General features: G+C 41.5%; 4 protein-coding genes and 1 non-coding gene across 10 annotated transcripts in view; 2 read left to right on the top strand and 3 right to left on the bottom strand.

Moving 5' to 3' along the window:
• Window positions 1–1,974: 1,974 nt before the first annotated feature.
• klf2b (Kruppel like factor 2b) lies at window positions 1,975–4,485 on the top strand. Its single transcript, XM_086205040.1, has 3 exons — window positions 1,975–2,342; window positions 2,631–3,537; window positions 3,668–4,485. The coding sequence occupies exons 1-3, from the start codon at window positions 2,271–2,273 to the stop codon at window positions 3,841–3,843; spliced, it is 1,155 nt and encodes a 384-aa protein (XP_086061166.1). The 5' UTR covers window positions 1,975–2,270; the 3' UTR covers window positions 3,844–4,485.
• A 1,353-nt stretch (window positions 4,486–5,838) lies between these two features.
• Window positions 5,839–22,211, bottom strand: LOC147261904 (epidermal growth factor receptor substrate 15-like 1). 5 transcript variants are annotated; one of them, XM_086204181.1, is made up of 25 exons: window positions 22,151–22,211; window positions 21,609–21,650; window positions 21,410–21,499; window positions 21,284–21,331; window positions 21,095–21,190; window positions 20,910–20,975; window positions 20,684–20,809; window positions 20,508–20,567; window positions 19,714–19,980; window positions 17,652–17,809; window positions 16,517–16,682; window positions 16,209–16,271; window positions 15,017–15,102; window positions 14,339–14,411; window positions 13,963–14,124; window positions 13,581–13,778; window positions 13,116–13,280; window positions 12,705–12,813; window positions 12,360–12,499; window positions 12,042–12,102; window positions 10,280–10,362; window positions 9,991–10,051; window positions 8,371–8,495; window positions 7,671–7,687; window positions 5,839–7,172 (listed from the first exon to the last, which is right to left on the bottom strand). In XM_086204181.1, the coding sequence occupies exons 1-25, from the start codon at window positions 22,175–22,177 to the stop codon at window positions 7,103–7,105; spliced, it is 2,559 nt and encodes an 852-aa protein (XP_086060307.1). In that variant the 5' UTR covers window positions 22,178–22,211; the 3' UTR covers window positions 5,839–7,102. The 5 variants fall into 5 exon arrangements, with proteins under 5 accessions (XP_086060307.1, XP_086060306.1, XP_086060309.1 ...); XM_086204180.1 differs by lacking the exon at window positions 7,671–7,687; XM_086204183.1 differs by lacking the exon at window positions 8,371–8,495.
• A 169-nt stretch (window positions 22,212–22,380) lies between these two features.
• Window positions 22,381–22,452, bottom strand: trnae-cuc (transfer RNA glutamic acid (anticodon CUC)). The gene has a single exon. It is a non-coding gene; the product is annotated as a tRNA-Glu (tRNA).
• Window positions 22,453–22,614: 162 nt separating this feature from the next.
• On the bottom strand, window positions 22,615–26,000 carry calr3b (calreticulin 3b). The gene is made up of 9 exons (XM_086204190.1): window positions 25,817–26,000; window positions 25,235–25,336; window positions 24,832–25,035; window positions 24,645–24,739; window positions 24,348–24,557; window positions 24,102–24,215; window positions 23,862–24,005; window positions 23,682–23,774; window positions 22,615–23,600 (listed from the first exon to the last, which is right to left on the bottom strand). Exons 1-9 carry the CDS (start codon window positions 25,902–25,904, stop codon window positions 23,403–23,405), a joined length of 1,248 nt encoding a protein of 415 aa, XP_086060316.1. The 5' UTR covers window positions 25,905–26,000; the 3' UTR covers window positions 22,615–23,402.
• Window positions 25,660–27,394, top strand: part of LOC147261900 (excitatory amino acid transporter 1-like) — a 28,081-nt gene continuing 26,346 nt past the window's right edge. Inside the window, exons 1-3 of one of the 2 annotated variants that reach the window (XM_086204189.1) lie at window positions 25,660–26,001; window positions 27,055–27,120; window positions 27,246–27,343. The gene's annotated coding sequence lies outside the window, so the exon portion shown is untranslated. Of the gene's footprint in view, window positions 26,002–26,726; window positions 26,810–27,054; window positions 27,121–27,245; window positions 27,344–27,394 lie in introns of those variants that run through there. The other variant, XM_086204187.1, reaches the window with a different exon arrangement.

Raw genomic sequence — 27,394 nt, 5'->3', positions numbered from 1 at the left:
GTCAGAATCGGCAGCCAAGGGTTCAAACATCAGGGCAGCCGCTTTGCTGCTGGCTGCTGCTTCACTTCCTCTCTGGCCTTCTCTGGATCCATGCAGTGTGACGCACTTTCCAGTGAAGACGGAACGCCGATCAGGGGGTGAGGATGTGGAAACCTCACAGCTGAAACGACATGACAGCTTAATGAGCAGCGATATGTCTGTCAGTTGATCTGTGTTTGCTCAGATACCTGGCTGCTGCAGGAGAGGGAGGGTTCCCTCTGGGGTTCTTGAATAAATGATACGATAAGTTCCGCTGCTGAAACACATAATGCGTCACGTGCTGCAGTGGAGAAACAAGTTTTAGCACATTGAAGTACTGAAGTTTTTTACTTCAAAATCGGCGTTATTGGCTGAGTACTTGCACACATATAAGGAGGGGTTTTCTCAGTGCTTCTGCAGAGATTTATATGCATATCTACTTTTATAAGTAATAAAAAAACAGAGTATGTGACAAGGACAATAGTGGGATGAGTGCAAAAATAAGGATCAGTGTGTTATTATTGCAGATATTCATTATTCAGACTTCATGAAGGTGGTCCATATTGCAAAATTCTTGAATAAATATGGTATTTTTTAACGATAAAATATGCAGCTGTCACTTCATTACATTTCTGTCAGAAATGTCCAGATTAAGAGGAATAAAACAGATTATGCAGTATTATTTTTCAAAAACTCCACAACTAGAAGACAGGTGAATAATCCAGTCATCTGATGTACTGAAGCACTGTAGTATGAGTACTGCAGATACTTGAACTACACCTATCTGACCGGCTCGTTGTACTTTCACATAAATGAATATATAATGAATTTTGAATATAACAATTTGACTTGTGTTTACATGTTTTTTTACACTTTCCCTTTTTCTGTTGGATTCATTTTTACTTTTGTTTTATGCACTCTTCTCCATAGAAACATGACATTGTGTTTTCCGAGAGAAAAAAACTGTGAAATTCAACAAATGGCAATAAAATGCAAAGGCCAATTTGATGTACTTATGTGTCTCTTTACATAAATATGAAAAAACATGAAAAAAAGAGATGCTGTGGTTCAAAAATCTCACAATCCGTGCGAAGGTGCAGGGTTCAGTTGGCCTGATGACCTCTGGAACCTGCTGAGAAACCGTCTGGGCGTCTTCATGTCAGAAACCAGATCTCAGGCAGGGAGTTGTGATGTAAATTTGACCCCAATCGACACCGTCGTTTACACCTGAATGGGATGTTACCTTAAATCGTGTTTACATCAGGGGTGGTTAGAGCGTTAAACCTCCGTGAAAGCTAGTTGGAGACGAGCCTGGCGCCTGTTTGGACAAGCCTGCTGTGAAAGAACAAAAAAGAAAAAGAAAAAAAAAAACCCATCCTCCATTAATGATAATGAGCCGAAAGCGGGGGGACGCGCCGAGCAGGTGGAGGCAGCTGGGCGCACGCAGGTAAGAAGGCTCCTGACGTCACTGGCATCCCTGGCTGACCTGAACACGCGAGTTTTTCCACAAAACAACCTTTTTTTGGATGTTTTTTTTCTTCATAAATGACTTCATAACAGGCCGCTTTTTTTTTTGTTTTTTGTTCTAATGATGTTCCTGGCGTGTTTCTTAGGAGTTTTAATTACCGTTTGAATATATATGCTAATCGTAAAGTCGTGTAGCTTCCGTGTTGTGATTGGCTGGAGTCGTGACAGACTTTATGAAGCTCCGGAGCCTCCAGCAGTTTCTGTCATTAAACTTGTTCGTTGAACTGTTTTTTTTTTCTCTCCAGCTCATTACGTAAGTATCTATGGTTGCTATATTGCTCGTATGTTTGTAATTTGACTGCTACTTTTTTCCAAGCTCAGGTGGGCCGGTCCTGTCGTGCGTTTGCGTCACCCAGAAAGGAGAGGAGGGGGGGAGGTCCTGCGCTTTATAGGCTCCGTTGAGCTTCCCTGCCTGTCATAGAGCGCACTGAGTCCCGCTGCCTGCAGGAGGTGCTTTATAAAGAGCTAAATTTACCAAATTTTACGTTGTTTCCTGAGCTCTCACAATTGGCCAGGCGCGCTCGGGTTAGAGGGTTATAAGGTTTCGAGGACCTCCTACCACTTCAACTGGTTCATGTCTCTGGAGCGCGGCGTTGGAGAGGCGACAGTGACACAGACGCACGGACTGTAGTGCGGCTGCCGCTCGACTCAACAACGCTACTTTGACAAGAGATTATTATTTCTAATTATTGTTGTTATTATTATCATCATTATTTCACCAAACGATGGCCTTATCCGGAGTGATGCTACCGTCATTTGCGACATTCACAAACCAAAGAGAGAAAACCTGGGAAAACGTGAGTTGAACAGAAATCAGATTATGTTTTTTGTTGTTGTTTTGTTTTGGTTTTTTTGGTTTTTTTTAAAAAGTGAGTTGCAATGGAGATGCGACCGATCTTTGATTAAGATGATTCAATACAGCACCGACAATGAATGTATTCGCTTTTGGAAAGCAAGAAAAGCAATGAAAAAGCATTTAACTTGGTTGAAGAAAATTAAAAACAATGTCAACTTCCATGTAGCAGCTTCGTGATGCATCTTACCGCTTTTATTTATCGTATAATCATGTGTGTTTCTTCTTCCAGAGGTGGAAGGGAGAGATGGACAAGATCCCCACCAGCTGCTCCATGCTTGAAATGGTACACAGCCTGGACAATCACAGCAAAAAGGACGACGAGGATCTGAGTGATTATCTGGATCTGGATTTTATTCTCGCCAACACAACTTGTTCAGACGGCGCAGCGGTGTTCGTGGGTCCAGCTGATAACAACATGTACACCACGGACAACTCTGTGCCACCCTTCCCAGGCGATGACCACCGCTCCCCGCCTCCCCCGTATGGCGCCAGCCTCATGACAGAGCTGCTGCGCTCCGAGGGAACCAACAACTATGGCGTTACGCGCAACTCCGGCGTTCAGGGGAGGTTTTATGTCAACACGACTCATTTCCCCCGCCAGGACATCAAAGTGGAGTCACCCATTGACAGTTACGGCCCTGTTTTGGGCATGGTGCCCCAGAGCTGCAGTAAAATCAAGCAAGAAGGGAACGTTTCGTGCATGATGTCCTTCGAACAGCCGCGAGTGGCCATTTCCCCCCGGGCAGCAAGCAGCATGACCCCGCCTCTCAGCCCCGATGACCAGGGGGCTTCGGACTGCCAGGCACCGATGTGCCAGCCCATGAACTTCCCACATAAGTATCACTCCACAGCGGCTTTCCCCCACCACCCCCAGGCTCCTCAGATGCAGATGCCATACCACGCACCGCACGGTGCTTTTGGCATGTACGATGAAGGTCTCAACATGCAGCCAGGCGCGCAGAGGGTGATGCTCACACCGCCTTCATCCCCCCTGGAGCTGCTCGAATCCAAACCCAAGAGAGGGCGACGCACCTGGCCGCGGAAGCGCACAGCGACGCACACTTGCACCTTCGCTGGCTGCGGGAAGACCTACACCAAGAGCTCACACTTGAAGGCACATCTCAGAACTCACACCGGTAAGTGTAAGCTACTACTATCACAAAGAATTAAGCCCTTTTATGACCACAGCAGCGCGCAGAGCTGCACAACTCAAAACTTTCCCTTTTCAGCAAAAGCTCATCATGTTCCATTCCTCTGTCCACGTAGGTGAGAAGCCGTACCACTGCAGCTGGGAAGGTTGTGGATGGAAATTCGCCCGCTCGGATGAGCTGACCCGTCATTTCCGCAAACACACCGGACACAGACCTTTCCAGTGCCACCTGTGCGAGCGTGCCTTTTCCAGGTCTGACCATCTGGCCCTTCACATGAAGAGACACATGTGAAAGAACCCAGAAATGGACTTTGGGGAGGGATCATGGGTCGGTTGTGTTGTTTATGTTCTGATTTAGCTGATGTGTTTTTATTTAAATTGTTCTCCACATGACCAAAGTCTTTTTTTTATATATATATATATATAATATTGAATTAAAAAAAAGTTTGTGTTATTATTTTCTAATAACGTAGCTGGTACTACTTTGGTTATATAAAAGCTTTAGAAAAGCTTTGTTTGCTTTGCAGCAGGCAGACCAAGAAGGGGCTGGCCCTGTATATACTACTCTTCATTGACAAAACTGGAATGCTGTGTTTGACACAAAAGTGCCTTTCTATGACTCTGCTACTGTAAAACTCTTGGTGACAGACCTACATGGCCGCCACATAGTACATGTTCTTGTTGACAGGAGTGAAGTGCACATACAGTTGCCTAACATGTGCAAAGACAATGTTTTTACTTTGAACTGCGTCAATGTTTGAATGGTGAGCTGTTTATTCGAATGCCGTCTCCTTTTTTTGGGTGATATCGTCTCCTCCTGGATCCAGCCCCTCTGTACACTATCAGGGCTTGATGTCCTGTGCATTATTTTCTACTTAAATTTATATAAATATGTACATGGATTTTATACTGTAAAATGTGTATTTATTGTAAATATTAAAAAAAAGAAAAGAAATTGAACATTTTGCTTCTTGCTTCAGTGAACCACATCCATCCACACAGTGCAGCCTTAAGTTACTTTCAGATGACCTGCAAAGCCTCACACCAGCCAGACTAAATCGCTCATACATGTTGCCATTGTGTAACCACTTGAATTTTAAAATATGGGCACCTGATTTCCACTGTGATGCATTGCAGCTGCAAGATAGAAGGGCAGCCACTTGTGGGCTTAGCCTATAAATACAAACACTCCATTTCCATAATTACAGAGTGAGCTGGGAGCTGTCTGGACAGAGGGGCCACAGCAAACCCTCATCAGGGAGCCCTTAGACTCCCTTTCTGATGGGTAGAAATTATAGAAGGACATCAAAGGCCCTTAATACTACAATTACACAGAGTCATTCTACACTAGTTTCAAAGTATCGGAGTCTATGCGTATTATGTCTATGGTGTCAGCGCGTATTCGTTTCACCCGGATCAAAAGCAGCATCGAGCAGATGTATCGTTTTCTGAAAAGAAGACATATTAAAACATTTATCTTCAAATACATCGTTGGTTATTAATAAATCTTCCTGTTGGTTAATGACAGGTTTACGACATAAAACGCAGCGAAGTAAAACCACATCTGACATCCAAAGTTGAGCCACTCAATTCCTGTTCCTTGCATGTAAGATTCTTCAGATGCACCAAAACATTTTTCCTATTTAAAAAATTAGGAACTAGACACCAGGTCAAAAATATCTATAGTGCTAGATGCAAATGTATCACTCTCATTTCACTTTTTTTGCTCCAATATTAATGCAGAACTCTCAGCGAAATGTCTTAAAAGTCATTCCAGCATAACATCACCGCGGGCGACTTACAAGACGCAGTTTAAGTTTTGAAGCACATTCAGATTTTTTGGGGGGGGATTTGTAAGAAAACAAAGATTTCTTGTTACCTTCTGGTCCTCGAGGACATGAATGTAACCTCCAAACGTACGACAGGTAGTTCGCAAACAATCAAAAGTGTGGTTTCACTTGACATATTACAGCTTCAATATTTTATAACACAACTTTTTATTTAAAATACAAGACTATCCTTCTGCCAGAATTATTAAAAATCATTTTTATTCAGTTAAACGTACAGTTTTAAGCGATTATTTTAATAATCACAAACATACTGTGCAATATTACATGTTATAATGATGATATGTTGATAAATAAGGCGCCGTCACTCTATAAATGTCCAGTAGATGCTCTGGAATATACAGTGAATACATTATGTGCCGAATACACCTGATTAGTGTTAAAAATATAACAGGAACGCAATATTTTTAAGGCATTTAAACAAATTTTCTCCAGTTGAGTAGAAAAATGTAATCTGCATTAAAAAAAAAAAAAAAACAACAACAAAAAAATCTGAACAAAGCCAAAACGATCCTCATGGTTGATCTGAGTGTTGAGAGAAGCAAAAATGGAAAGTGGAAGAAGAGCTCCCTTTGTGTCAGTGGTTGTGTAAAGGCATCCAGAAGTGAGAATGGCTAAGCTTACTGTAACAGCACCAGTATGAATCAGCAATGCAGCGTCAGGCCACCTGCAGCGTCACGGCGCAACAGCGCTCCGGGTGGACTGCATGTTCTTCATCAGAACGGAAGACCTCAGTGATTATCGTTAGCATCTTCATCTTTCTCACGACGTACTTGCCGACGAATGACGGTATGAGCCTCAGTCTCATTTCATCAGCAAGTTTAGGGGTTGAACGCCAAAGGTGTAGAGAAGATCGCATCTTGCCAGTACATACGTGTTGAGACAATTCATGTACTTTAAGGCCAGCAATAACAGATGTGCATGCATAAATAGCATCTTGTGTAACGCCTGAAATAAAAATGCAATGATCTGATAATTAAATTTCAGTTTTTTTAAGACAGATTTGTTTTAAAGAGACCGAGCTGCTTTAAAAACATCTAATAGTATTTACAGTACATGAAGAAGTTTCTCTAAAAAAAAAAACATTAGAAGTCGGACAAAGTGAAGGACAAAGTTAACATGCAATGTTTGACTTTCAGTATGAATCTTTCTGGGTAATTAAGGGTTATATAAAAGAGTTTAGTGCATCTTACAAGTACTTCATAGACCACAGATTCATTGCTTTTGTATATAAATAAATCATGAATATATTCTTAAAAGGTTATTTGTTTAACAACAAACCGACTTTCAGATGAAGCAGGATGATAAAGGTTAGAGAGGAGTACCCAGTTGGTTCAGGTTGTGTGACATCGCTGTGTTCTGGCTAGAGGAGGCCACGCTGAAGTCAAGCGGCTCCATACTGTCCCTCATTATAGTCGTCATGTAGTTTGGGAGCAACGAACCTTAACTAGTTGCTAAATGCAGAGTCATTTGACATGGGCCCAGTTGTGGCTGGCGACACGCCGGTCCCACAGACTGCTAACAGAGGCTGCTAGTGTCGGACCAGTGAAGGTGCTGCTGTCAGGAGTCTGAGGAGAGCTGGAAGGTAGAAGGAGGAGGACTGAAAGCTGCAGCAGGGCATGCCTGGTCACGCACTGGGAATGTCAGCCCTGCTGAGAGCAATGGCCAACTCCAGGTCTTGCTGTTCTTGGAGCTGCAGCCTCCTCAGCCTCTCCTGTTCCTCACGCTCACTCTCCCGCTTGGCCCACTCCAGCTGCTGGCTTTCACTTCCAAACTAGGGCAGAGAAACAAACATGAGACATAGAAGAAAAAAACGCACACACACACACACACACACAGAGGAACACTGTCAACACAAAGAGGGCGGGTCACAAGACAAAAGGAAGATTTTAGAACAGTGGTGGATGCAAATTCAAAAATTTCAATTAGAAAAGAGATGTCGCCGAACTGAAATTATTTTAGGTGTAACTAGACGTTGAGAGGCATTTAGATTCCACTTGGACAGAGATCAAAGAAAGATGAAGATAAAAGCATCATTAAGATGCCAATGCAACACAGAATGATGCACTTGTCATCAACGTCTGCCCAGATATGTCCCGATGGTATAGAAGTGCTTGGATCAGGGTGACTGATGGATATTTTATTGAACTAATCGTGCTGATAAATCCCCATAAATCAGATTATTCAGTGCAGACAGGTGTTTGGGTTGGGTTTTTTTTTTTTCTCGCATGCAGAGGATTGAAGTTCACCACCACACCTCGCACGGTCTTACCTTGACTTGATCAGATCCTGGCAGAAAAACAAAAATTACAATGCAGAGCTCTATATATTATATATAAAAACACCACTGTCATGCTAGCATGAGGGGAAAATTACGAACGTAAAATGATACAAACCAGACATACAAAGCTGCCATGCATCATCTAACAGTCGCGAGAACACTCAGTTACACACAATGGCAAAGCAGCGGAGGACAGAGGACGGTAACGGCAGACTCAAGTCTGTTGTGCGGTGCTTCCAGGCATATTATGACAGACAAATAAGCTGATGCTTCTCGAGTGCCACCTGACTTGCAAGTTCACCAACCTGCTAACTGTTCCTAAAATCCTGACTTCCTGTCAGAGGCTGAAGCCAAAGAAAACCGCAAGCATGCAAACCCCTTTACCACAAAGGTGACAATCGACTAGATAGCAGCGACAGGACTGCAAAAGTCAGTCATGCAAACGTTTTGTCCTTCAACAAGAAGCCCTTAAAAGCCCTCACATATTCTGTCAGTAGTTAGTCAACAGCCAGTAGACACGGCGGTCCTGTGATCAAGTGCTAAAGTCACTGCGTGAGGGAGAGTTAAGTATGAGTCCCAGTGACAGAGAGCTGACATCTCTGAGCCTTCAAGTTGTAAAATTTGACATCAGATCAGTGACTCATGCAGGCGAAGACACTTGAGGAGAAAACTGTAAGTAGACTGCACTTACAGCAGCAAAATCTGCAAAACCCACAGGGCAGTCTTGGGTTGCTTTACCCGAGTGTGTCGTAACAAAAGAATCTTTTCTGTCAGCGCTCTGGAGCGGCTCAGAAGCACTCAAACCGAGCGCACCTACTGGAGAAGGAAGACATGTTCAGACGCTCACAAGTGCTGGTAGCTTTCTGGGAAAATAAAATCTCACTTTGAAGCCTAATGTGTGATATTTGTGTGGCTACATTTGGACAAGAAGCTGCAGCAGCTATGAACTTATTGCACAGATAGTAGCGACATGGTTGAAAGCAATACTAGGCCAAAAAGAGTGTTAACCACATTTTTGAGTAAAGCTCACTCGAGCTCAACAAACGCAGTGATGTGTGGTTTTTTTTGTTTTTTTTTTAAACACACTTCTAAAAGACAGCCCCACCCTTGCTCACACCAGGAGTTAATGTCAGTTTCAGTTCATATATCGATTAACATGAACTGAGGTCAAAAGGTTTTGACTGTTAATGCAAATGTATGATTTGCATAAATATTAGAAAACCTGACTCAATTGTTTTACTTGCTGCAACACACTTGTAAGCAATTATCTAAATTTCCACTTCAAACTGGACCAAACTCAACACTGTTGTGCAATATTCCTGTGATGCAGTCCTTCAGTACAGTCATGGCTTTCGACAGCGGGCTTCTCACTTCCCCTCGTGTATGAGGCACGTCTCTGGCGCTATCAAGCTGGCTAACTGGATACACATCTCAACCCTGCTGTGTGGTAAAACAAAGGGGAACACCAACTTTCACACGCTGCAGCTTCCGCTGAAAGAACCAGAAGTGTACTCGAAGAGGGCAAACCTCCCTGGTACTACCTCAAGCAACATGTTTTTCCTTCTTGATGATTTCTTTCATAAACATCTCTGTAAATTTTCTGGAGAAGTTAATGAAGTTCTAAAAAAGAAGACCCCAAATCCACAACTAAAACCATGATAAAAGTGCCGGGTTCTTCCTGGGTCTGTGCTGAAGCCCTCCACCTAGTTTCATTTTAAATCAGCCAGATAATTTTAGCATGGTCCTGCTAACAGACGGACAATCAAACCGACAATCAGATCACCTTTTGGCCGAAGCAGTAGATGCAAGGTCACATCAGAAGGGCACATGCAGGGCACGGCCTGTGCCCTTCATTTCACAATCTCTCACACACACACACACACACACACACGCAAGATGAATGTAATGCAAAATAGTATTCAAATAGCAGAGGAGACTGTTTCTGAATCTTATCAACAAACACAAACCCCGGGTACTACAGTAGCACAACCAACAGGTTTCCTGTTGACAACTTCAAAAGAAGAAATTAGGTTCATTGCACCCTGACAGCTCAATGGGGAAGTAAATTTCCATCACAACAAAAAGAAAAAAAATATTGTTTATAAGGACGCTGATCAATCTTGATGAAAAGCCTGCAGGTTCCTGCCGTTTTTGTGACTGGTTGCGAAATAAAAATAGCTTTGCATGACAAATGGTATCGATTTGTCCGCACTAGTGTCACATGCTAATGAAGGACTCCTTTGAACCGCTCATATCAAGTTAAGCAGCAAACCCTGCCATGTTGAAGCACACACATGAACTCATAACTTACCGTATGGAGGCGCAGGCCGGTTAGGCACACTTTTCTTTGAAGGGAGAACAGTCTCTGACTTCTGTTAACGCACAAGTCACAAAAGACCAAATAAAACCCTTAACTGTCTCTCAACTTGATGACTCCAACAGAAATGTCAACCACAATAAAAAAGCCTCTGGCCTCATAGCGTGGGGATTGTTTTCATACATGTGATAAATGGGCAGAGTAAAGCCTGCAACAAGTTAAGTGGAAAATGATGTTTTATGGTGCATTAAATTCATATCTCTAAAGAGTCTGTGAGGTTTACCTTTGACATCTGACTAAAATCAGCGAATCCAGCCTGGCCTCCGAAAGAGTGGCTTCCAAAGGGGTCCGCTGTCCCAAACAAATCTGGAACAGTAGCACATTGAAACACATTTGGAACATTTGAATATGTTTATGGAAAATGCCACGACTATAATGAAGTTCAGTCCCAAACCACACATTCAGAATCATTTCAGCATATTGCTTATTCTGAAAGGGCCTCCCTGCTATTTTAAGTAGAGGGAATGTGGCATGACTGTTAAATTTTCCATGACATTTGGTAAAATCCTGAAAAGCAGGGGTTTTGTTTAACCTGACGTATGCATCTGATCAGCTAATTAGAGGCGTCAGTTGGAGCACTGTTAACCAGAACTGTGCTGGGGTTGTTTTGAAGCTCAGTGGTATGCCGCTTAATGAAAAAAAAACGGGGGCAAACTGCAGATGGTTACAGTGAAAAAACAAAACATTGTAATAGAATATGTTTGTTGTGAGTGTGCGACCACAAGAGACCCCATTCACGTGGTGGACGCAGTATTTTCTTTTACCCAGCTCAGGTCTACAGTTGCCTCTGTGTTCTTTTGATGGTGCGCAGCGCGGCAGAGCATTGGTCAACAGCAGCCACTAACTTAAAACAACTTCCGTACCGAATGAAGCGGAGCAGTTCAATGGCAGCAAATATAAAAGCAGGACAGAAGCAGCAGGAGTGAACTGGTTAAAGGAGTGGCAGTGTATTCTAGTTGAGCAGGACCAACAGTCACAGAGTTTCTGTTATGTTTGGCTCCAGCAGGCCTCCTGTTTTTCCAGGGTAGGGGGGAGTATTTTTAGTTTGCCAACAGTTAAATGCGTAGGTACTGGTCTAAAAATAGCCATTAACCACAGGAAACTTTGAAGCCACAGTGAGTAAAAATTGTTTGCCCCTGATACCCCCCAAAATAAAAGCTAAATCCAACACGTCACCCAGAGTGGCAAAGAACGACTCTTTGTATTGACCGTTCTCTCATATGCAAGTTAATAAAAATCACATTCATGGAAATTTGCTTGTATTTGGACAGGGATGACTCTGCATCTTTATTTTTAATGACAAAGTACATTATGTCCTCCTGCAGCGACATCACACTGCCTTCCTGTTTAAAGGAATCAGAATTTGATTGACAGAAATCTAAAATATTTATAATATCCATAAAGAATCCTACTCAATTTCTGAGCCTGTATGTGCAATAAAACAAATAGTAAAAGAATTAAAGATCGACCAAGTATCAGTCCAGTGATTTTCAAACTTTGTCACACACCCCCACTTCCTGCAAATTTTTTGGCCCACTGAAAGAATAATAAATTCCACTTTGGCTTTAAGTGTTTCAGATTTTGTTGAATAAGTGAACAGTCAAAGTCAACATGCGTACATCAGGCCTAAAAAAAAAAAACGGATAAAAAAAATATACATTCTCATATTATATTATTATATTATCATTTTTTCCCCCCATACTTTTCTGTTTTCAAGTGCACCTTCAATAAAATCTGTGACCTTTATATCAGTCTCATGGCATAGAACAGTTTCCAGACTGAACCTTTTATTTGCTTTTACACAAAACATTTTTGCGACCCCCCCTCACCCAGGTTGAGAACATCTGCGTTGAAGAATATGAAAGAAAGTCCATAATGAAGGACAAAAACCAACATGACTGCCAGTTGATCTTGACGCAAAACTAAAAACTCTCTCTTTCTTTCCACTTTTTGACATCCTGTGACAGTTGTGATGAGTAAAGTACCTGAATCTTTTGGTTTGGGGTTGTTTGATGAGAAGGGGTCACCACTGTTGAAGGCATTTGGCTGAGACAAACAAAGAGACACAAGTTCAGTAAGAGACGTGTTCAAAAGGCCCACAATGACCACCAGAAATCCCTCTTTGGAACTCCGGTTTACTTTTCCAGATATCTACAATGGAGACTGAGATCAGACCCTGTTTTATCAGCGCTACAGAACATGACCAACGTGTTTAACTCTGAATAAAAGAGCATCAGCGTTCTCATTTCTATTGAGTACAAAAGAACCACAATCAAAGCATCCAGCAAAAATCATCCGAGTACCTTAGCAGGCGGTGTGGGTTTTCTGTGGAACGGGTCTGAGGATCCAAACAGGTCTGACTTGTCTGTCCTCTTAAAAAAGTCTTCAGATGAGGTGCCTTTGAAGGGATCGCTCTCTTTAAAAGGATCTCCCCCAAATGGATCTATGAGAAGAATTAAAACAGTAGTGAGTGGATAACAACTGGTTCGACTAGCTGGAAACATCAGGAATCGGAGTGTCCTTTGATTTTTCCACTGCATGAATAAAGATTTCCACTGCGTCAAAACAACTGCACAAAGTTGGGATACATGCAGTCGGTGTATTGTAGGAATTTTGCAGTAATGCTCCTTCACAAAAGGTGTTCAGACCTTTCAAGAGGTTGGATTTGAAGGGGTCCTCTGTCTGGAAGGGGTCTGGCGGGCGCTCCTTGGCTGCACTGTTGTTGAACATGGCTATCCTGGACTTAATAGATTCATCCTGATGGGATAACACGCACAACAAAAACATCATCAACAACATTAGTAAACTACCACTGCCACAGTCCAGTATAATTCAGATATCATATCGTGTAAGTCAGGCTCTTTTACACCAAAAACTCTTTGAAAACTACAAAACTGTCAAGAGCACTTTTCTGTTTGGCATGTGAATAGAAGTAAGAGGAGAGGGCATAAAAATAGTTTTCCATTCTCCCTTTTAATTTCTAGGGATTAAGAACCAAAATGTGACCCAGGATCTTCAGGTGGAATGGCGACTAAAATCTGGACTCTTCATCTTCTCACCACACTTCTAAAACCTCCGTTCTCCTTCTCAGCAAATGATTCACTCAGGTCTGGCAGGTTGCTGAAGTTTCCTCCATTGATGTCGTTGAGGGCGCTGTTGTACTGCTCAATGGTTTTGGTCACTTCCTTTTGGTTGTCCTGGATCAGCGACAGCTTACTGCGAGCCTAAAAACATGAAAAAATACTCTGAATCCATGAGACTCCCTAAATCTAAGGACTGGATTTTCTTCTCTCAGTCTAATGGGTTCAACAGTGCAGCAGACATCTTCATCAAGTGGGAAATATTAGATTATCAAGACATACTGAAAATGCTAACACATTTCTTAAACAAGCGGTCAGATTAGGAATTCACTTGGTTTTTGGAAAAGCACATGAGTGCTCTTGAAAGCACCACAAGTACTTTGGCAGAGCCATCAGAACAGATAAAGGAGAACTTCTGGGATGGACTCCCTTGTCCATACTGACCTGGTTGATCTCTTCCTGTGTGGTTTTGAGTGACTTGATGATGCTGTCCAGCTGGACGCGACCAGAGAGCAGGCTCTGCTCCAGCTGGGCCTCCTCATCCTGCAGCCGGCTCAGGTCTGCCTTGGTGCGGCTGAGTTCATCCTCCTGGCTGCAGAGGTCAGTCTCCTTAGAGTGGATCTGGCCCTGCAGGGATGAAATCTGGAAGGTGGAGGGACAGTGAAAGATACCACATACATGGATTAATTCCTCTCACAGTTGAGGTGCTGTAGATTTATTAATAATGACTTTTGTCAACTTGTTAAGACTGAGCAGGGCATCCATGTTTTATAATTTATTCTCAGGGAGATGCATAAAAAGTGCATAATGGTGTGACATCTCGAACCATCTGGGACTCCTCCTGACACTTCTGCTTGACGTCATTGAGCATCCCCTCCAACTTGGAGCGCTGCTGGTCCATCTCCTCCAGACGCTCCTGGGCATCCTGCTTCTGAGACTCCAGGTCCTGCAAGCTACTGCTCTCCCTGTCCAAATCATTCTGCATGTCCTGATTCCAACACACACACACAGACACACACACACACACACACACACAGGTATCATCTTCATTCAGCAATTTGCTCCTTCAGTTCACCTCCAAATTGTGGTCCTTCATTATGAGTCAGCAGGAAATGAGTGTATGCACTATATATTTTCAAGCTGTCAGTCAGTCAAGTAAATGATACAAGAATGATATGTACAATGTTTCGGTTTAAACTTACTTGAACTTCTCTATTTTGTTTTCTGATGGTTTCCTCCTTCTCCCTAATCTCCTGTTCCAGGATAAACTTCTCTCTGGAGGAGAACGACATGGAAGCGGAGAAGATTATTATTTGTTATTAAGCTCCAAAAAAACAAATGGAGACAAAACAAAGAGCCTACAAGAATGACATGTGGAAAGAATTTGTTTTACTAAGATGCTTAAAAAAAAAGTGATGGGTTTCTCTGATTAAAAAAAAATATGATAAATTATATCTTATTTTGTGACAAATTAAATCAACCTTAAAGAAAAAAGGAGGTGTTTGTTAGTTTATGATGATCTGAAAAAGATTTGGAAAGCACCATTTGATAATCATAATCATAAAATAAATGTATAATTTAAATGTCATGCCAATAAAATCTGAAGAATTGTGACAGTTAAAACAGTTCAATCTGATATCAGAGGTAATGTACGATAACCAGATCATTAGTGTGCATCTTACATAAAAACTTCCTAAAGAATGGTGAGTGAAAATCTCTGGGGGGAGAAAGAATCCAATATCAGCACTGTGTTAAATTAACATAATAAAATTCAAATAAATGTTTGGAGTTTTACTTAGATCCCAGAGCAACTTCCCCTCTTTTTCTGAGAGGAAGAGAAACAAAGCTATCGTCCTGCTACTCGGGGTGCTGGGGGTCACCTCTGCAGCTGAGCTATTTCCTGGCTGAGGTCATCCAGCTCTTTGATGCCTGTCAGTTCTGCTGACGCTGTGGAGCTGGCGCTGTCCTGAGGCCGGAGAAGAGTGAGAAAGAAATGAACATCGGCGGGTAATCGACGGGTGCGAGCGGAGACCAGAAGAGATAACGGCAGGTAGGAGAGATAAATGGATGGAAAAAGATGTGAGGGGATGTAAGGAATGAGGAAACCAAAAAAATTAAAAAAAAAAAGGATGGAGACAGCTGAAGAGTGATGGGAGAGTATGCAGGGAGAGAGAGGAGCTCCCTGCTGATATGTCTAGCAAAACAAAAGACACAGGAAGGAAACACAAACACCTCACACTGCGAGCAAGTGAGCAAGAGTACCAGACAATACATGAATGAGGAGGAATACACACGGGCGAGACAATTTAACAGAATGCAACACTTTAAAAAGAATATCAGGCACATTACAGCTCCCTGAAGCTAAGTTATAAAGCTGGCTGTCCCAGAATCCTCTGCTCCTGGGAGCAAGCACTGGTCTGACTTTAGCTACACTTGTCAGACTTCAAATAGGCAAATTTGTGACAGCTGAATAGTATTTGTTGTTACATCTATTTTTACTGCATTTCTCGTAATTTTATCTTTAATTTTACTTCATTTGTAACCTCAATTATATATAATGCTCATACATGACTGAAGCGGGTTTGATGTGGCTTACAGAGGCTCAGAGAGAAGCTACTGGTTTGTTCTGTTGGTCAGAACCGAGACTGAATCATTTAATGCTAGGGACATGTCCAAGTAGGAAAAACTGATCCCGGAGCAACCTCTCCAAACAAACCCCTTGACTTCTGGTGCTTGCTGGTGATGAAAAGCTTGAAAGTGAATATCCTATATTACAAAAAATAAAACCCTTTTAAATGAAGTAGCACTACAAGTTTAAGAATATACACAGTACTAAGTAAATAAGTGAAAGGCTATTATTGCCCTTAGAACAACGGAAGTTCAGAATAGACAAATCTGGGGAAAAAAATGAAAACTGTAACACTGAAGAATTTATGCGGTTCCTTTTAACAACAACAACAAAAACTGGTATAAAACAAGGAGCAGGCTCATGTATACACCTTGCGCTCTACCAGGATAGAAGATTTGATGGAACAAAAGCGCCACCTTGTGACAGAAAGCTCAATTACTCACTCTGCGAATATTAGCAAACGCAGCATATTCAGGCTTCACAGCAGACATAAGCCCCGCATAGCTCTGTTAGACAGGACAGAGAAGAAGCAAAAACAAACAACAAAAAAGCAAAAGCATAACATAGTAAGTTTGCAAGAAAGGATTAGACAGCCAGAAAGCAGAGCTCACCGCTGAAAATGCATGGAGCAGCAGGAAAACATTGACTGTTGCGAATGGTAAAACCCTCACTTTGTATCATTCAGGACAGAGATCTTAATTATGATTGAAAGATCAAGTGGTGGCTGCTTTTGGCCAAAGTCAAGACTCACAGAGCCCACTGCTGAGGTTGCAGTCCTCTCTGAGGGGGGAATCATGTCTGGAGTGAGAGAGGATGGGGGGTCCATGCCCTTAGTGACCTTCTGCTGGATCAGATACATGGCCAGATAGAACTGCTCCCGCGTCAGCTTTCCCGTCTGTTTAGTGTCAGCCAGTCCCCTGCAGAGAGAAGAGACTTCCCTCTAAACATGACAAATATTCTTGGAAGCGATTACATAACAATCAGAGATAATGAGGCCTGTTTCCACAGCTGCAGTACAGAAAGCAGTCAGTTTCAAATGTCAGTTTAGCTTCAGAATTATTTAAACTTCCCACAAAATGATATTAATTTTCAGATGGTGGAACTTGGTATGATGATTCAGCCACATTCATTCACCCAGATGAAAAAGTCTAATGAGATTAGTTAGAAGACCTTTTTCTTTCTTTATTAAAAATAATTAATAAAAAAAAACCCCACTTAACATTGTAGAAGTTTTCCCACGTTTGAAAACAGCTCAAGAATGTAGCATTTTAACTTAGTTTCCCTCAGAATGTGGTTGAAAATTTTACACATGGTTAAAAAAAGCAAAATCCTTAGAACCAGAAGGAACACACAGGATGCTACTTTCATCAGGACACCACATCTCCATCTAAAATCTATCTATAAAAGCCAGCCACTCTTTTGCTGCCTCTTTAAATCATTTGTATCTTTTAGTGTGAAAGTCAACCTGGTAACAAGGCCGCGCCGTATCATAGCACCCATGACATATTGTTACAAACCCTCCTCATGATGAGGTTTTTTTTCATGCCATCAGTGTCCTGCTACTTTGAGTAAATTTGCACCATTTAAATATCATTAGCACTTTTAAAAGAAGAATCATATTTTTACAATATGTCCATGTGTTTTTCGGGGGAATACATTATGAATCTTGCGAATGTAACTCCTATTCTAAATTTTAGCGTGAGTGTTCTTTATTTGTGATGGTCTGGGTGGCTTTCCAATGTTAGCTTGCATGGCTCTCGAGTGTATGCTGACGCAACTTCTGACTAAAAATAATTGGGTGTTTTATGGTAATAAAATTTTTAAAAAAGGAACAGAATGAAAGATCATAAATAATAAATGTGATCTGAACTGAGCTGTTGCCTCACCATATTTGTGCCAACATGGTCTGGGACAGACTGGACTGCATGAAGATCTCTATGACCTCAGTTCCTGTGACGAGGCCATCGTTGTCAGTGTCCATTTTCTTGAAGATGTCGTCATATCTCTCCCTGTCAGCCACCGGTACAACCCAGGTCTCCACAGGCTGCAATGAACAAAAAAACAAAAACAAAAAAACCCTGATGTGTTGACAGATGAGAGAAACAATATCTCCTCCAACGTTACATTATACGGAGAAGGTACAGGTGGGATTTATACCTGTGCTAAGGGGGAAGTGTTTTTCGTGGTGTGCACTTGTCTGCTGGCAAACACTAGGAGTGTGAACAGGTGAACCATGAGCCAAGGAAGAAGCCACAAGAAACGTTGGAGGTAGATGCATTTAACATGGTGAAAATAGGAGTTTTAATTAGGTTTTGCTAGGTTTAAGTTGACTGAGGTGTAATCTCCCCAGGGCCTTCCAGGTAACTATTTATTTACTTTTTGTCCAAGTCAAAATCAAAAAGGGGACCAGATTGTTACCAGGCAGGAAAACACTTGGAAAAAAACAAAAAAAACAAACAAAAAACAGTAACTCTTGCCCAGCTTTTTCCATAAACGTCACCGAAAATGCAATAGTTTCCTTCATCAGTCAAACACAATAAATAGCTAATCGTGATGGTTTATCACTGAGCCAACTACCTCATGAGAAAACTATGCGAAATTGTACAATTCATGTTGAAATTCAACTTCACAAATCATAAATGACGAGCAAGGATAGTCTTTAGGGGGAAAAAAAACCCAGTAAATTAAAATGCAACTGACCAAACAAAAACGGAGATTAAAAAATAAAATTAAGAGGACACCACAGCCAGTGTCATGACAACTACACCAGGTGATCATGGATCAGGCCAAAGACTCACTTCTTTTCCCTTTCAAGGAAGGAAACCTGTTTGTCCAAAAGTCACAAGTCATCTCTCAAGCAGCAACAGAGTGAGGAGAAACTGGACTGTTTACAAAGCCTGGAACAATGTGGTCTAACAAGTTTACCTATTAACACCAGAATAGGATTAATGCGTGAAATGTAGATTTATTCCAGTAAGACTAGATGGTTTTTTTTTTTGTTTTTTACCTGAATGTGGTTCAATTACACCTACCAAAGATAGCACGCAAACAATCCTGTTTTTTCACCCCCATGAAAAACACCAACTTGTAAATAAAGGAAAAACCACTAGATGGATGTGGGCCACAGAGCTGTGGCCTGCAGGTCCTCACACAGCGCTGCAGTAAAACTGGCTTTCTAAAGAGAGTTTGGACTTGACCATAAACATGCAAGTTGGGTCAGAGATTCTAAATTGCCTGTAGGTGTGAATGGTTGTCAGTCTTTATGTGACGAGACCTGAGGAGGGTGGACCCTGCCTCTCAACTGTGATTGGCTCCGGCTCCCTGCAACTCCATAAAGGATAAGCTATTTAGATAATGAATATAGATAATGAATAAATATGGGCTTGACTAATGTCATAAAATGTTTGTGTCTGGAATTGTCAGAGGAGATTGAGGGAGTGACGATATTCTGGAATAAAGAACCTTGAGAATTGAGACGTTTCATTTTGAACTCAAGCTCAGGAGCGGAAGACAATAACTTGTCTCTGTAGTGAAAAAAAATGAGCCATGCTAGTCATGTATCAGCAAGTTTAAATAAATGGTTAAGATTATATGATGATGTTGTTGCTATTCCTATTTTACGTGTGAGTAAACACAACTGATGTAGTGCAGAAAAGCGTCTCAATCGCAGAGACAACAAACATTTATTTAATCTTTTTGTTTTTGGTGTGATCTTCCATGCCCTCCCAATTGCGCAGTTGATCTATGGAGGAAATATTTAGAGACAATGATATGATATTAATTCTAAGCATACGGGGAACAGAACTTCACATCTCAGTCTTTATGGACTCATCAACCCAATAATGCAGTCACTACCCAGGGAGCAATGAATGTTCAGCTCAAACGGGCCAGCTATCTGGGAATGCACGCATCAACACTTCCAAGAATCACGCAGGTGAAGCAACATACCTGTACAGTGGATTTAAAGGAGTGTTTAGGAGAGAGGTTGACTGTAGGGGTGTTGAGAGGAGAAGCGCTGGCCAGAGGAGGAGTGCTTCGTAGAGTGTCTTTAAGCAGAGCCGCACCAGCTGTGAGCCCGGAGAGATTAGGCAGGACAGCCACGGCACCTGGCAGGCCACTGGCAGACTTTTTCCTTTTGGAGGGGGGGATGAGGGAAGCTGGTAAAGAAGTAGGAACAGGCTCTTTCTCCATGGCTCGATACACGAGATGCATGGCCTAAAACAGGAGAAATCAATTAAAACAAGTTTTTGTTCTATAAGCATCCCAGAACTTAACTACAGAGAGGTGCAGAAATGAGAAATAAAAGCAGGAAGTGAGTTGGCATTGTTGAATGCTGGGTTGCCTCGTGTGAAAGTGAATGGGATTTTCTGAATGGGTATTGAGTTAGAAGCTTGAAATGAGGTCGGTGGTTAAAATTTAATACAATTCAACATTTTGTTTGATGGGAAAAAAAGTGAGAAAACACCGCACGAATTCTTTTCAAAGCATCTATGCGTCTTGAAAATGGCGCTTACTGAAAAATTGGTTATATAAGACCACAAACCTCATCACACCCAAGAAGAAGATGTGCCAATGTGGCTTTGGTGACAGGCCTCCGCTGCATAATTTACCAACTGCGTAACCTTGGCTTTGTACTTGTAAGGATTTCATTTGAGCTTTAAAAATTATAAAAGTTATGCTTTTAAAATGTTTCAGTCTCATAAACTTTTTTTTTTTTTTACCCACATCTGGCACAGGCTTACCACAGTGAATTCATCTTTGTCCAAGTATCCATCTTTGTCTACATCGGCCAAGTCCCAAATCTACCAAAACATGAAATGAACACCAAAGTGAAGAAGATTCATTTGCTGTAAACTGTAGTTTTTTTTTGCAAATTAAGACAAGATTGTGCATTACTGTTACGACATTACAATATCACCTTTCCTAACACATCCAGAGGTAGTTTGGAGTTTATCAAGATAGGCTTGACTTTATCGCCGGAGAGGAGACCTTTTAAAGGGGACAGACTCTCAAAAATGCCTTCAAATTTCCCTTTTTCATCCGGCTAGGAAAAAGAAGAGAGCAGAACAGTTTAAGGGAGAAAAAAAACAAAAGCTTGGTATTTTCATACTCTGATGTTTCCTGAACAAATGGTATCAGCTCACCCTAATTGCCCAGTGTGAGTCAGCTGATGTTGTTGAAACACTTAATAGAGGGCTGCTTGTATCATTCTGTAAAAAAAAAACAAAATAAACAACAAAAAATCAAATGTACATAAGATACTGGCACTACAGTACGACAAAGATTATCTTGATATCGCAACTGTCAGTATATTGACTTTAACACTCACAAATTTAGGAGCAGATAAATTTTGGTTGAGGTTGTTGAGGCTGATATCATTTCCACACTGTGCTGAGGCCACCAGTCTCAAAGCTATGAAGAAACCCTGCAAAAGAGGAAGAACGCAAGGCGAATCCGCTGTTTTGTGCACACATCAGCATCAACTATCACAGAACTTTTTCCAAAGAAATTCTGTTACCCGCTTGTCCAAATAGCCTTTTCGCTCAGAGTCTGCCAAATCCCAAATCTAAAAAAATAAAAATGTAAAAGTCAGGATGAAAGCAAACTATATGAATAAGCTTTTACGTTACTGGTGCACTCCCACCTTTCCCAGTGTACTGTCTGACAGCCCCGATTTCTTAAGAAACTGAGCTGCATCCCCTGCTGATATTTTGCCATTGTTCCCTGGATCCAGCTACGAAAAAAATGAGAAACATGAAGCAGGTGAAGCAGGGAAAGCTTAGCATGAACTGATTTGATATGACAGGTGACCAAACAGCAGAGGAAATTTAACATCGTAGCACCTGCTTGTAGTAGCTCTCGTAGGCTGGATTTCCGCTGGACAACTGGAGAGACAAACAGGAAAGACACATAACGTAAGCTACCGAGTCGGCGAATAAGTGTAAATAACTTTGTTAGATAGCTAGCAATAACTGTAACTTCAGCAGTGACGAATCCCTGAACTAGCCCGTGAGAGCGTCAATTAGCTGTCAGATGGTCCAAGTTAGCTAAATTTAGGTTCGTTATTCAGTTTATTCGTGCTCTTATTTTTATTGATGAAATCATAGCAGCTGACGTTACTAAGTTTACTCTCAAGAATGAGATGGCTTCTTTCTTCATCAAGTCGCACAGCCCCTTAGCTATCCAGACTTTTAACTAGCTAACCATGTTAACTTAACCTGGTTTAGAACGAAACATTTCTCGAACAGCCCGCAAGCTCACATTCATCACTGCTAACAAACTAGTCCGTACGTTATGTTGCGAGAGTGTAACATGGCTCTAACTGTCACTTGAAGATGTTCGGCATTAAAATATCGACTTTTCCTTTGGTACTGGAAGTTATTACCTGACTGAGAGTCATGAGCGCCGCCATATTTCCTGGTGTCTCGGGAGCGTGCACACGCCCCTTAAGCAAGCGGGCACGAGCGGCGACTGAGCGGACCCGCCTGCTTGCGAAATTCGAGGGCGCGCAAAAACAATGTTTAAGCCCAATAACTATTATTAAAAATAAATTAAATGTGCAAATAATATTTCGTCATACCTCCTTTATGGGTTTTCTCCGGTGTTAAAACAGTGTTCCCTGACCGGGAATCGAACCCGGGCCGCGGCGGTGAGAGCGCCGAATCCTAACCACTAGACCACCAGGGACGGTATAGAGGGGGTAATAATTTAAATATTTAAAGGAACAACTCCAATATTGCACTACTTTTTCAACTCTTAAAAGAGGAGGGATTTGTTATTGAGAAAATCTGGCACACCACCACCGCATCTCTCCATGTGTATGAAAAGTACAAAAACCTCAACACCAACTTGGTTATAATCTTTTAATAAAAACTTTGGCATCAATAACATTCTGTCCAATAAAAATAATGGTGTGTCCTTGGATGCTGGCAGGACTCACATCAGCTCCTGTTTCTCCAGATGTATGCAGGTTTTATCACATTACCAATGAATTCATACCATTTCAATGTAGTAAAATAATAGTGTACACACAGATGGTCTATTATTTATGCTTGAGGATTTGATTCATATGCTGAAAATAGAAATGTAATTCATACAACCAAAATAATTTACATTTCAGTCTGTATTTCGGTCGGTATGCTGTTTAGTCTTGCATTTTTATTTCATTTATAGGTTCAGTTTTATGTGCATGTACTTCATCCGCAACACAACTGTGATGTCAATGTATATTGCATTTATCAATGTTATTTACCACAGCCCCTATCAAATATTAAAAGTATTCTAGTGCGCGTGCCAAGATACTCTACTGTTGATGTAAATAAATCAGGGAAATCAAGACAACAATGGATACCAGTTCCTCTATTTTGGTTTTTGGAAAATGCTGAAAGAGCATATGAGGTATGAATGTGATGGCACTACATGGGGATTCTTAGCATCTATCCAGCAGTTCAGAGACAACAGGGATACGTCGTGACAAAATGAGAGACCCACTCCCTCTACCACTTCACTATATTTGTCCCCAAGGTGGGTTGTGTCCAAATTTCAGGGAAAGGATGCACAGCAGCCACAATACCCCTGGAATATACAGGACAGAGTTTCTCCCGAGGGACAGAAAAAAATTCTGTGACAAGAGCCCCTCAAAGCTCATCTTTAGGCTTTCCATCCACATCTTTTGAAAGTTCTTCCTCTACATCATCTTTTGTTTCTTCATCTTCGTCTTCCTCAATGTCTTCATCTTCGTCATCCTCACCTTCAGTGTCTTGGTCTTTGTTCTTCTCTTCCTCTTCTTTTTGTTTAAGATCATCCTGCTCTTGCTTCATTTTCCTCTCTGGTTCCTGGGGGAGAATCCAGATCAGTCAGACATGTCTTCTACTCTTATGTTTCGTGAGTACACAAGTGACACGACACCCTCATACCTTAGTGACACCCCATGTCTCATTTCCAACATCCTCTGCTTCCTTCACATCGTCAGTAATCAGGAAATTGTCAAAGATTGTACCAGACTTCACCTGAGATGAGTAAAAAAAAACAACAACAAGAGTCAGTGATGGCATCGAAACAATGTCATTTTCAAAAGGTGTCTGTTTCTTTCGTACCTGCCAAAGGTCGAGACCAATGACACCAATGTTGTCAAACTTGTAGATGTTTGAATCAGGGCTGTACTCAGGATTGTCAATCTCAGGGTGCACCCACTGTCCTTTGTAGTTGGGATTGTCAATCTGTTTGGGTTTCCACTCTCCCTGTAATAGGGCAAAGATTTATCAAGCCAGAGTGAATGCTGAGCGCTGGTAGTTACAGCAGGTCAAACAAAGCAAAGTGCCTATCCATAATCTTACCTTGTACTCGGGGTTGGGGATCATTGGAGGCTCCCACTCTCCATCCATATCTTCATCCCAGTCATCAGGCTTTTTGGCATCAGGGTCTGGAATGTTTTCAGGTTTGTCCCAGTCCTAAAATAAGACAACAACAACAACAAAAAAAACATGATTTCCAAATTCCAGAACAAGAAGAATGTTGGAAAATGTGGTGAGGTTGGTTACCTACAAGCTCGCAACAGGAGAATTATAGTGAGACTTATTCACCTCAGGCTTGGTGTCGTCAGCGTCGTCAATCTTGGCACGGTCATCCCAGTCCTCTGGCTTCTTTGCCTCGGGGTCTTTGATTTTCTTAGGGGGAAGGAAGTCCCAGTCTTCCTCAAGACTGCCAGATTCTACCTTCTGATTGTCAATCTTCACCTCATAGGTCTGATCCGGATTCAGGATCAGTGTGTACAAGTGGGTTAGCTCATCATCCTAGAAGGAACAAAAGGTGTTTGTGTTTTATAAAGGGAAACATTTGTGTGTTCATATAAGTTCTCACATCTAAAATACCAAAACTACCTTGCACTTAATCTCTTTCTTGATGAGGTGATTCTTGCCCTTGTAACTGAAAATGACGTGAACTTTTTTGGTGCTGTAGCCGCAAATATCTGGACCTGTGTGAAACCAACAACACCAATCATATTACTTGCGATTCCAATAATTGAAAAAAAAAAAAAAAAACTCTTCACCACATATTATCACTTACCAAACATGATGTAGTACGAGGATTCTCCATGCATTTTAGTCTGATCCAAGTCTGCAGGGAAGACCTTCACATAGCCTCCGCCGCAGTCAATCTTTTGCTCATGTTTGACTGTAAACTGGATGACCAATGGCTTGCCCTCGTTGCTGAAAGGTTTGAAACTGGCGGAGGTGGCATAGAAACGAGCATCCTGGCTGGTTTGCAGGCCTAAAAGAAAAAAAAAAGTCAGTGCAAAAGCCATTTCTAGCCAGACAATATCTAGCTTGCATGAGCATGTTTAAACAATTGATTTACCTCTTTATACATACAACTTATACACTATTGAGCAGGTAGTTCCAATATCAGAGCAGGGTTTAGTAAGCTTTATACCATATTCATCACCGTCACGTGATTAATCCATGTTCACCTTTGTCTTTCTCGGGATCTCCGTAGAACTGGCCAGCGGTTAGTTTCCACTCTCCGTAGTCAGACTTGTGTTTCGAGTCCACCCAGCGACTTCTCCATTCATCTGGGCACAAGAGGATCAAAGTTCAACGACATATCACATTTAGGTCACATAGATTATCTCCAAAATGACGCTAGTTAGCTCGCGACGATTCGAAAACTCTCCCATCTTTGAATTTGCCTCTTCTGTCACGAAACAAACCACAAAAGTACTTATAAAATAATAATTGCGAATTTATTTGATTTGATAGCAGCACGTTTAATGGAAGGTTTACTGCAGCCGCGGTCACGAGCGGACGTTATTCATTGAGTTGACAGCAGGGTTAGCATTGCTAGCTTTCAGGGCCTCGCCGGAGTTAGCCAGCTATGAGCCTAAAGGAAATTTCACTGACACAAATGATTATATATCAACAGTATTTGCTCGATGAGAACATCATTTCAAGAAGTCTTCAAGATGATTCATAGAGCAAAGTAGTGATTCGCATAAAAGAATTAAACTCCAGCTAATTCACCCTCTTGGAAAATCTCTGCCAAACTTACTTACCCCCGTCCAAGAACTCCTCCCGAAAGTAAACCGATGCATGTGCGCAGTATACGGCTAAAATGACACCAACTACGCCCAAGACCTGCATTTTCCCTATAATAGCGCACAACCGACTGATGCCAATTGCCCTTCTAGTGGGGTAAGAAGCCCGTGGAGATGGAGAACGAAGGCAGGAAGAAGGCAAGGTTAGTTTTTTAGAGTTGCTCCAGCGAACAGATGTCCGCATGTCATTGGACGACAAGTCGGCACGTCTGGACCAATGGGAGGACACCACGAAACATGTGGGCCTCTCCTCGGCTGATCCTGGATCAGACGACAGCTTCTTTTAAATGCATCCTCATCATATACGCGTCAATCCAGTGGAGGGTGCCATTTGTCAACTGAAAGCCCTACAGGGCGACAGCCAGCAAATTTGTGTAGGATGAAGATATCAGTAGTTTTTTTTATAAATAAAATACATATTCTTCTATTGCACGTCAATTTTTTTTCCCAATACCTTCCATGTAAAGAAATACAGGAGGATGTAAAATTTGGAGCTAGCAGGACGCAACTGAAAACATCACCAACATAACCCAATGCAATTTGTATCATAATGAATAAATGAAATATAAGAAGCAGTTAAATGCAGTAAAAACAGATATTTTGTCTAGTCCTGTATTTATTTTGGCTCAATGGGTCTCATGATATGGAAGGTATTGACCAAAAACAAAGTTATTTCCTTTTAAAAACAAATAGTTAAGTAAAATAAAACCCTACGCATATTCTTAATCAAAATAATCAAAATTAATGTGACAAAGTCAGTTGTTGTTTTTTTACAATGAACATTTACATTGACAAGGGCAAGTCAGCACGAAGGTCATGAAAAAACTGTTGTTGTTTTTAATAGTAAGTTATTGACGGTCCCTAAATGAAGTGTTCAAATGAAAGAAAGAAAAAAAGTAAGACGGTGTGGACAGCAAGCAGTTACAATATTTTTTGTATATTAACGTATTGGTAAGTTACCATTGAGTTTACCTTTAGCTTGACGTGACCGCTAAATTATATTCTTTTGTTTGACTGACTGGGATATTAGCGAAGTTAATTTAACCAAAACTACGCAGTTTCAAACGCAGTAGCATCGCAACACGCGCACAACCTCAGCCTACACGGAAGTTGCAGTAAACGCCAGTCAACGGTAGGGCAGGGAATATCGCCTTACAACAATTATGTCATAAAATATATGTTTTCTTCATTTTTAGAAAAATGAAGATTGGACCCGAGTTTTTCTGCCTTCATTGATGACGAATGCACAAAGGCCATTTCAGGTTGGTTTACAGATATTACAAAAAAAAGCTACTCTGTTTAATTGACTCAATGTGGGACACTGTATATTCAACAGGTAGTTTCCTCTAATGCTAACACCGTTAATTATTCATGTGTCACATAAAAGTCAGGCAAGAAGAGCCAAAGTATCCCCCTCACCCCTGCACACGAGTACATGGACCAATCCTTGGACCTGAAAGCACTAGAGGACTCTCCTCTTCACCTGTGAGTTCATCCTTTGGGTTTTGTTGAGGAGGTCTGGGTTTGTTTTGTTGG

This window comes from Aulostomus chinensis, chromosome 5 (assembly GCF_037954235.1).
Source record: "Aulostomus chinensis isolate RoL2024-O1b breed Wild chromosome 5, RoL_Achi_v1.0, whole genome shotgun sequence".
NCBI classification, from domain to species: Eukaryota; Metazoa; Chordata; class Actinopteri; order Syngnathiformes; family Aulostomidae; genus Aulostomus; species Aulostomus chinensis.
This window is presented reverse-complemented; position numbering and strand designations above follow the sequence as displayed.

Bases quoted from the DNA above. Each gene is read 5' to 3' on its own strand.
- klf2b (XM_086205040.1), top strand. From the start codon at position 2,271: ATGGCCTTATCCGGAGTGATGCTACCGTCATTTGCGACATTCACAAAC. The intron at 2,343-2,630 runs GTGAGTTGAACA...TTCTTCTTCCAG, and splicing joins GAGAGAAAACCTGGGAAAAC to AGGTGGAAGGGAGAGATGGA. The intron at 3,538-3,667 runs GTAAGTGTAAGC...CTGTCCACGTAG, and splicing joins ACATCTCAGAACTCACACCG to GTGAGAAGCCGTACCACTGC.
- LOC147261904 (XM_086204180.1), bottom strand. From the start codon at position 22,177: ATGGCGGCGCTCATGACTCTCAGTCAG. The intron at 21,191-21,283 runs GTAACAGAATTT...CCTCTTTTGCAG, and splicing joins AAGGCTATTTGGACAAGCGG to GGTTTCTTCATAGCTTTGAG. The intron at 14,412-15,016 runs GTGACCCCCAGC...GTTCTCCTCCAG, and splicing joins GAAATAGCTCAGCTGCAGAG to AGAGAAGTTTATCCTGGAAC.
- calr3b (XM_086204190.1), bottom strand. From the start codon at position 25,904: ATGCAGGTCTTGGGCGTAGTTGGTGTCATTTTAGCCGTATACTGCGCA. The intron at 25,337-25,816 runs GTAAGTAAGTTT...TCTTGTGCCCAG, and splicing joins GGAGGAGTTCTTGGACGGGG to ATGAATGGAGAAGTCGCTGG. The intron at 24,558-24,644 runs GTAGTTTTGGTA...TGTTCCTTCTAG, and splicing joins AGAAAGAGATTAAGTGCAAG to GATGATGAGCTAACCCACTT.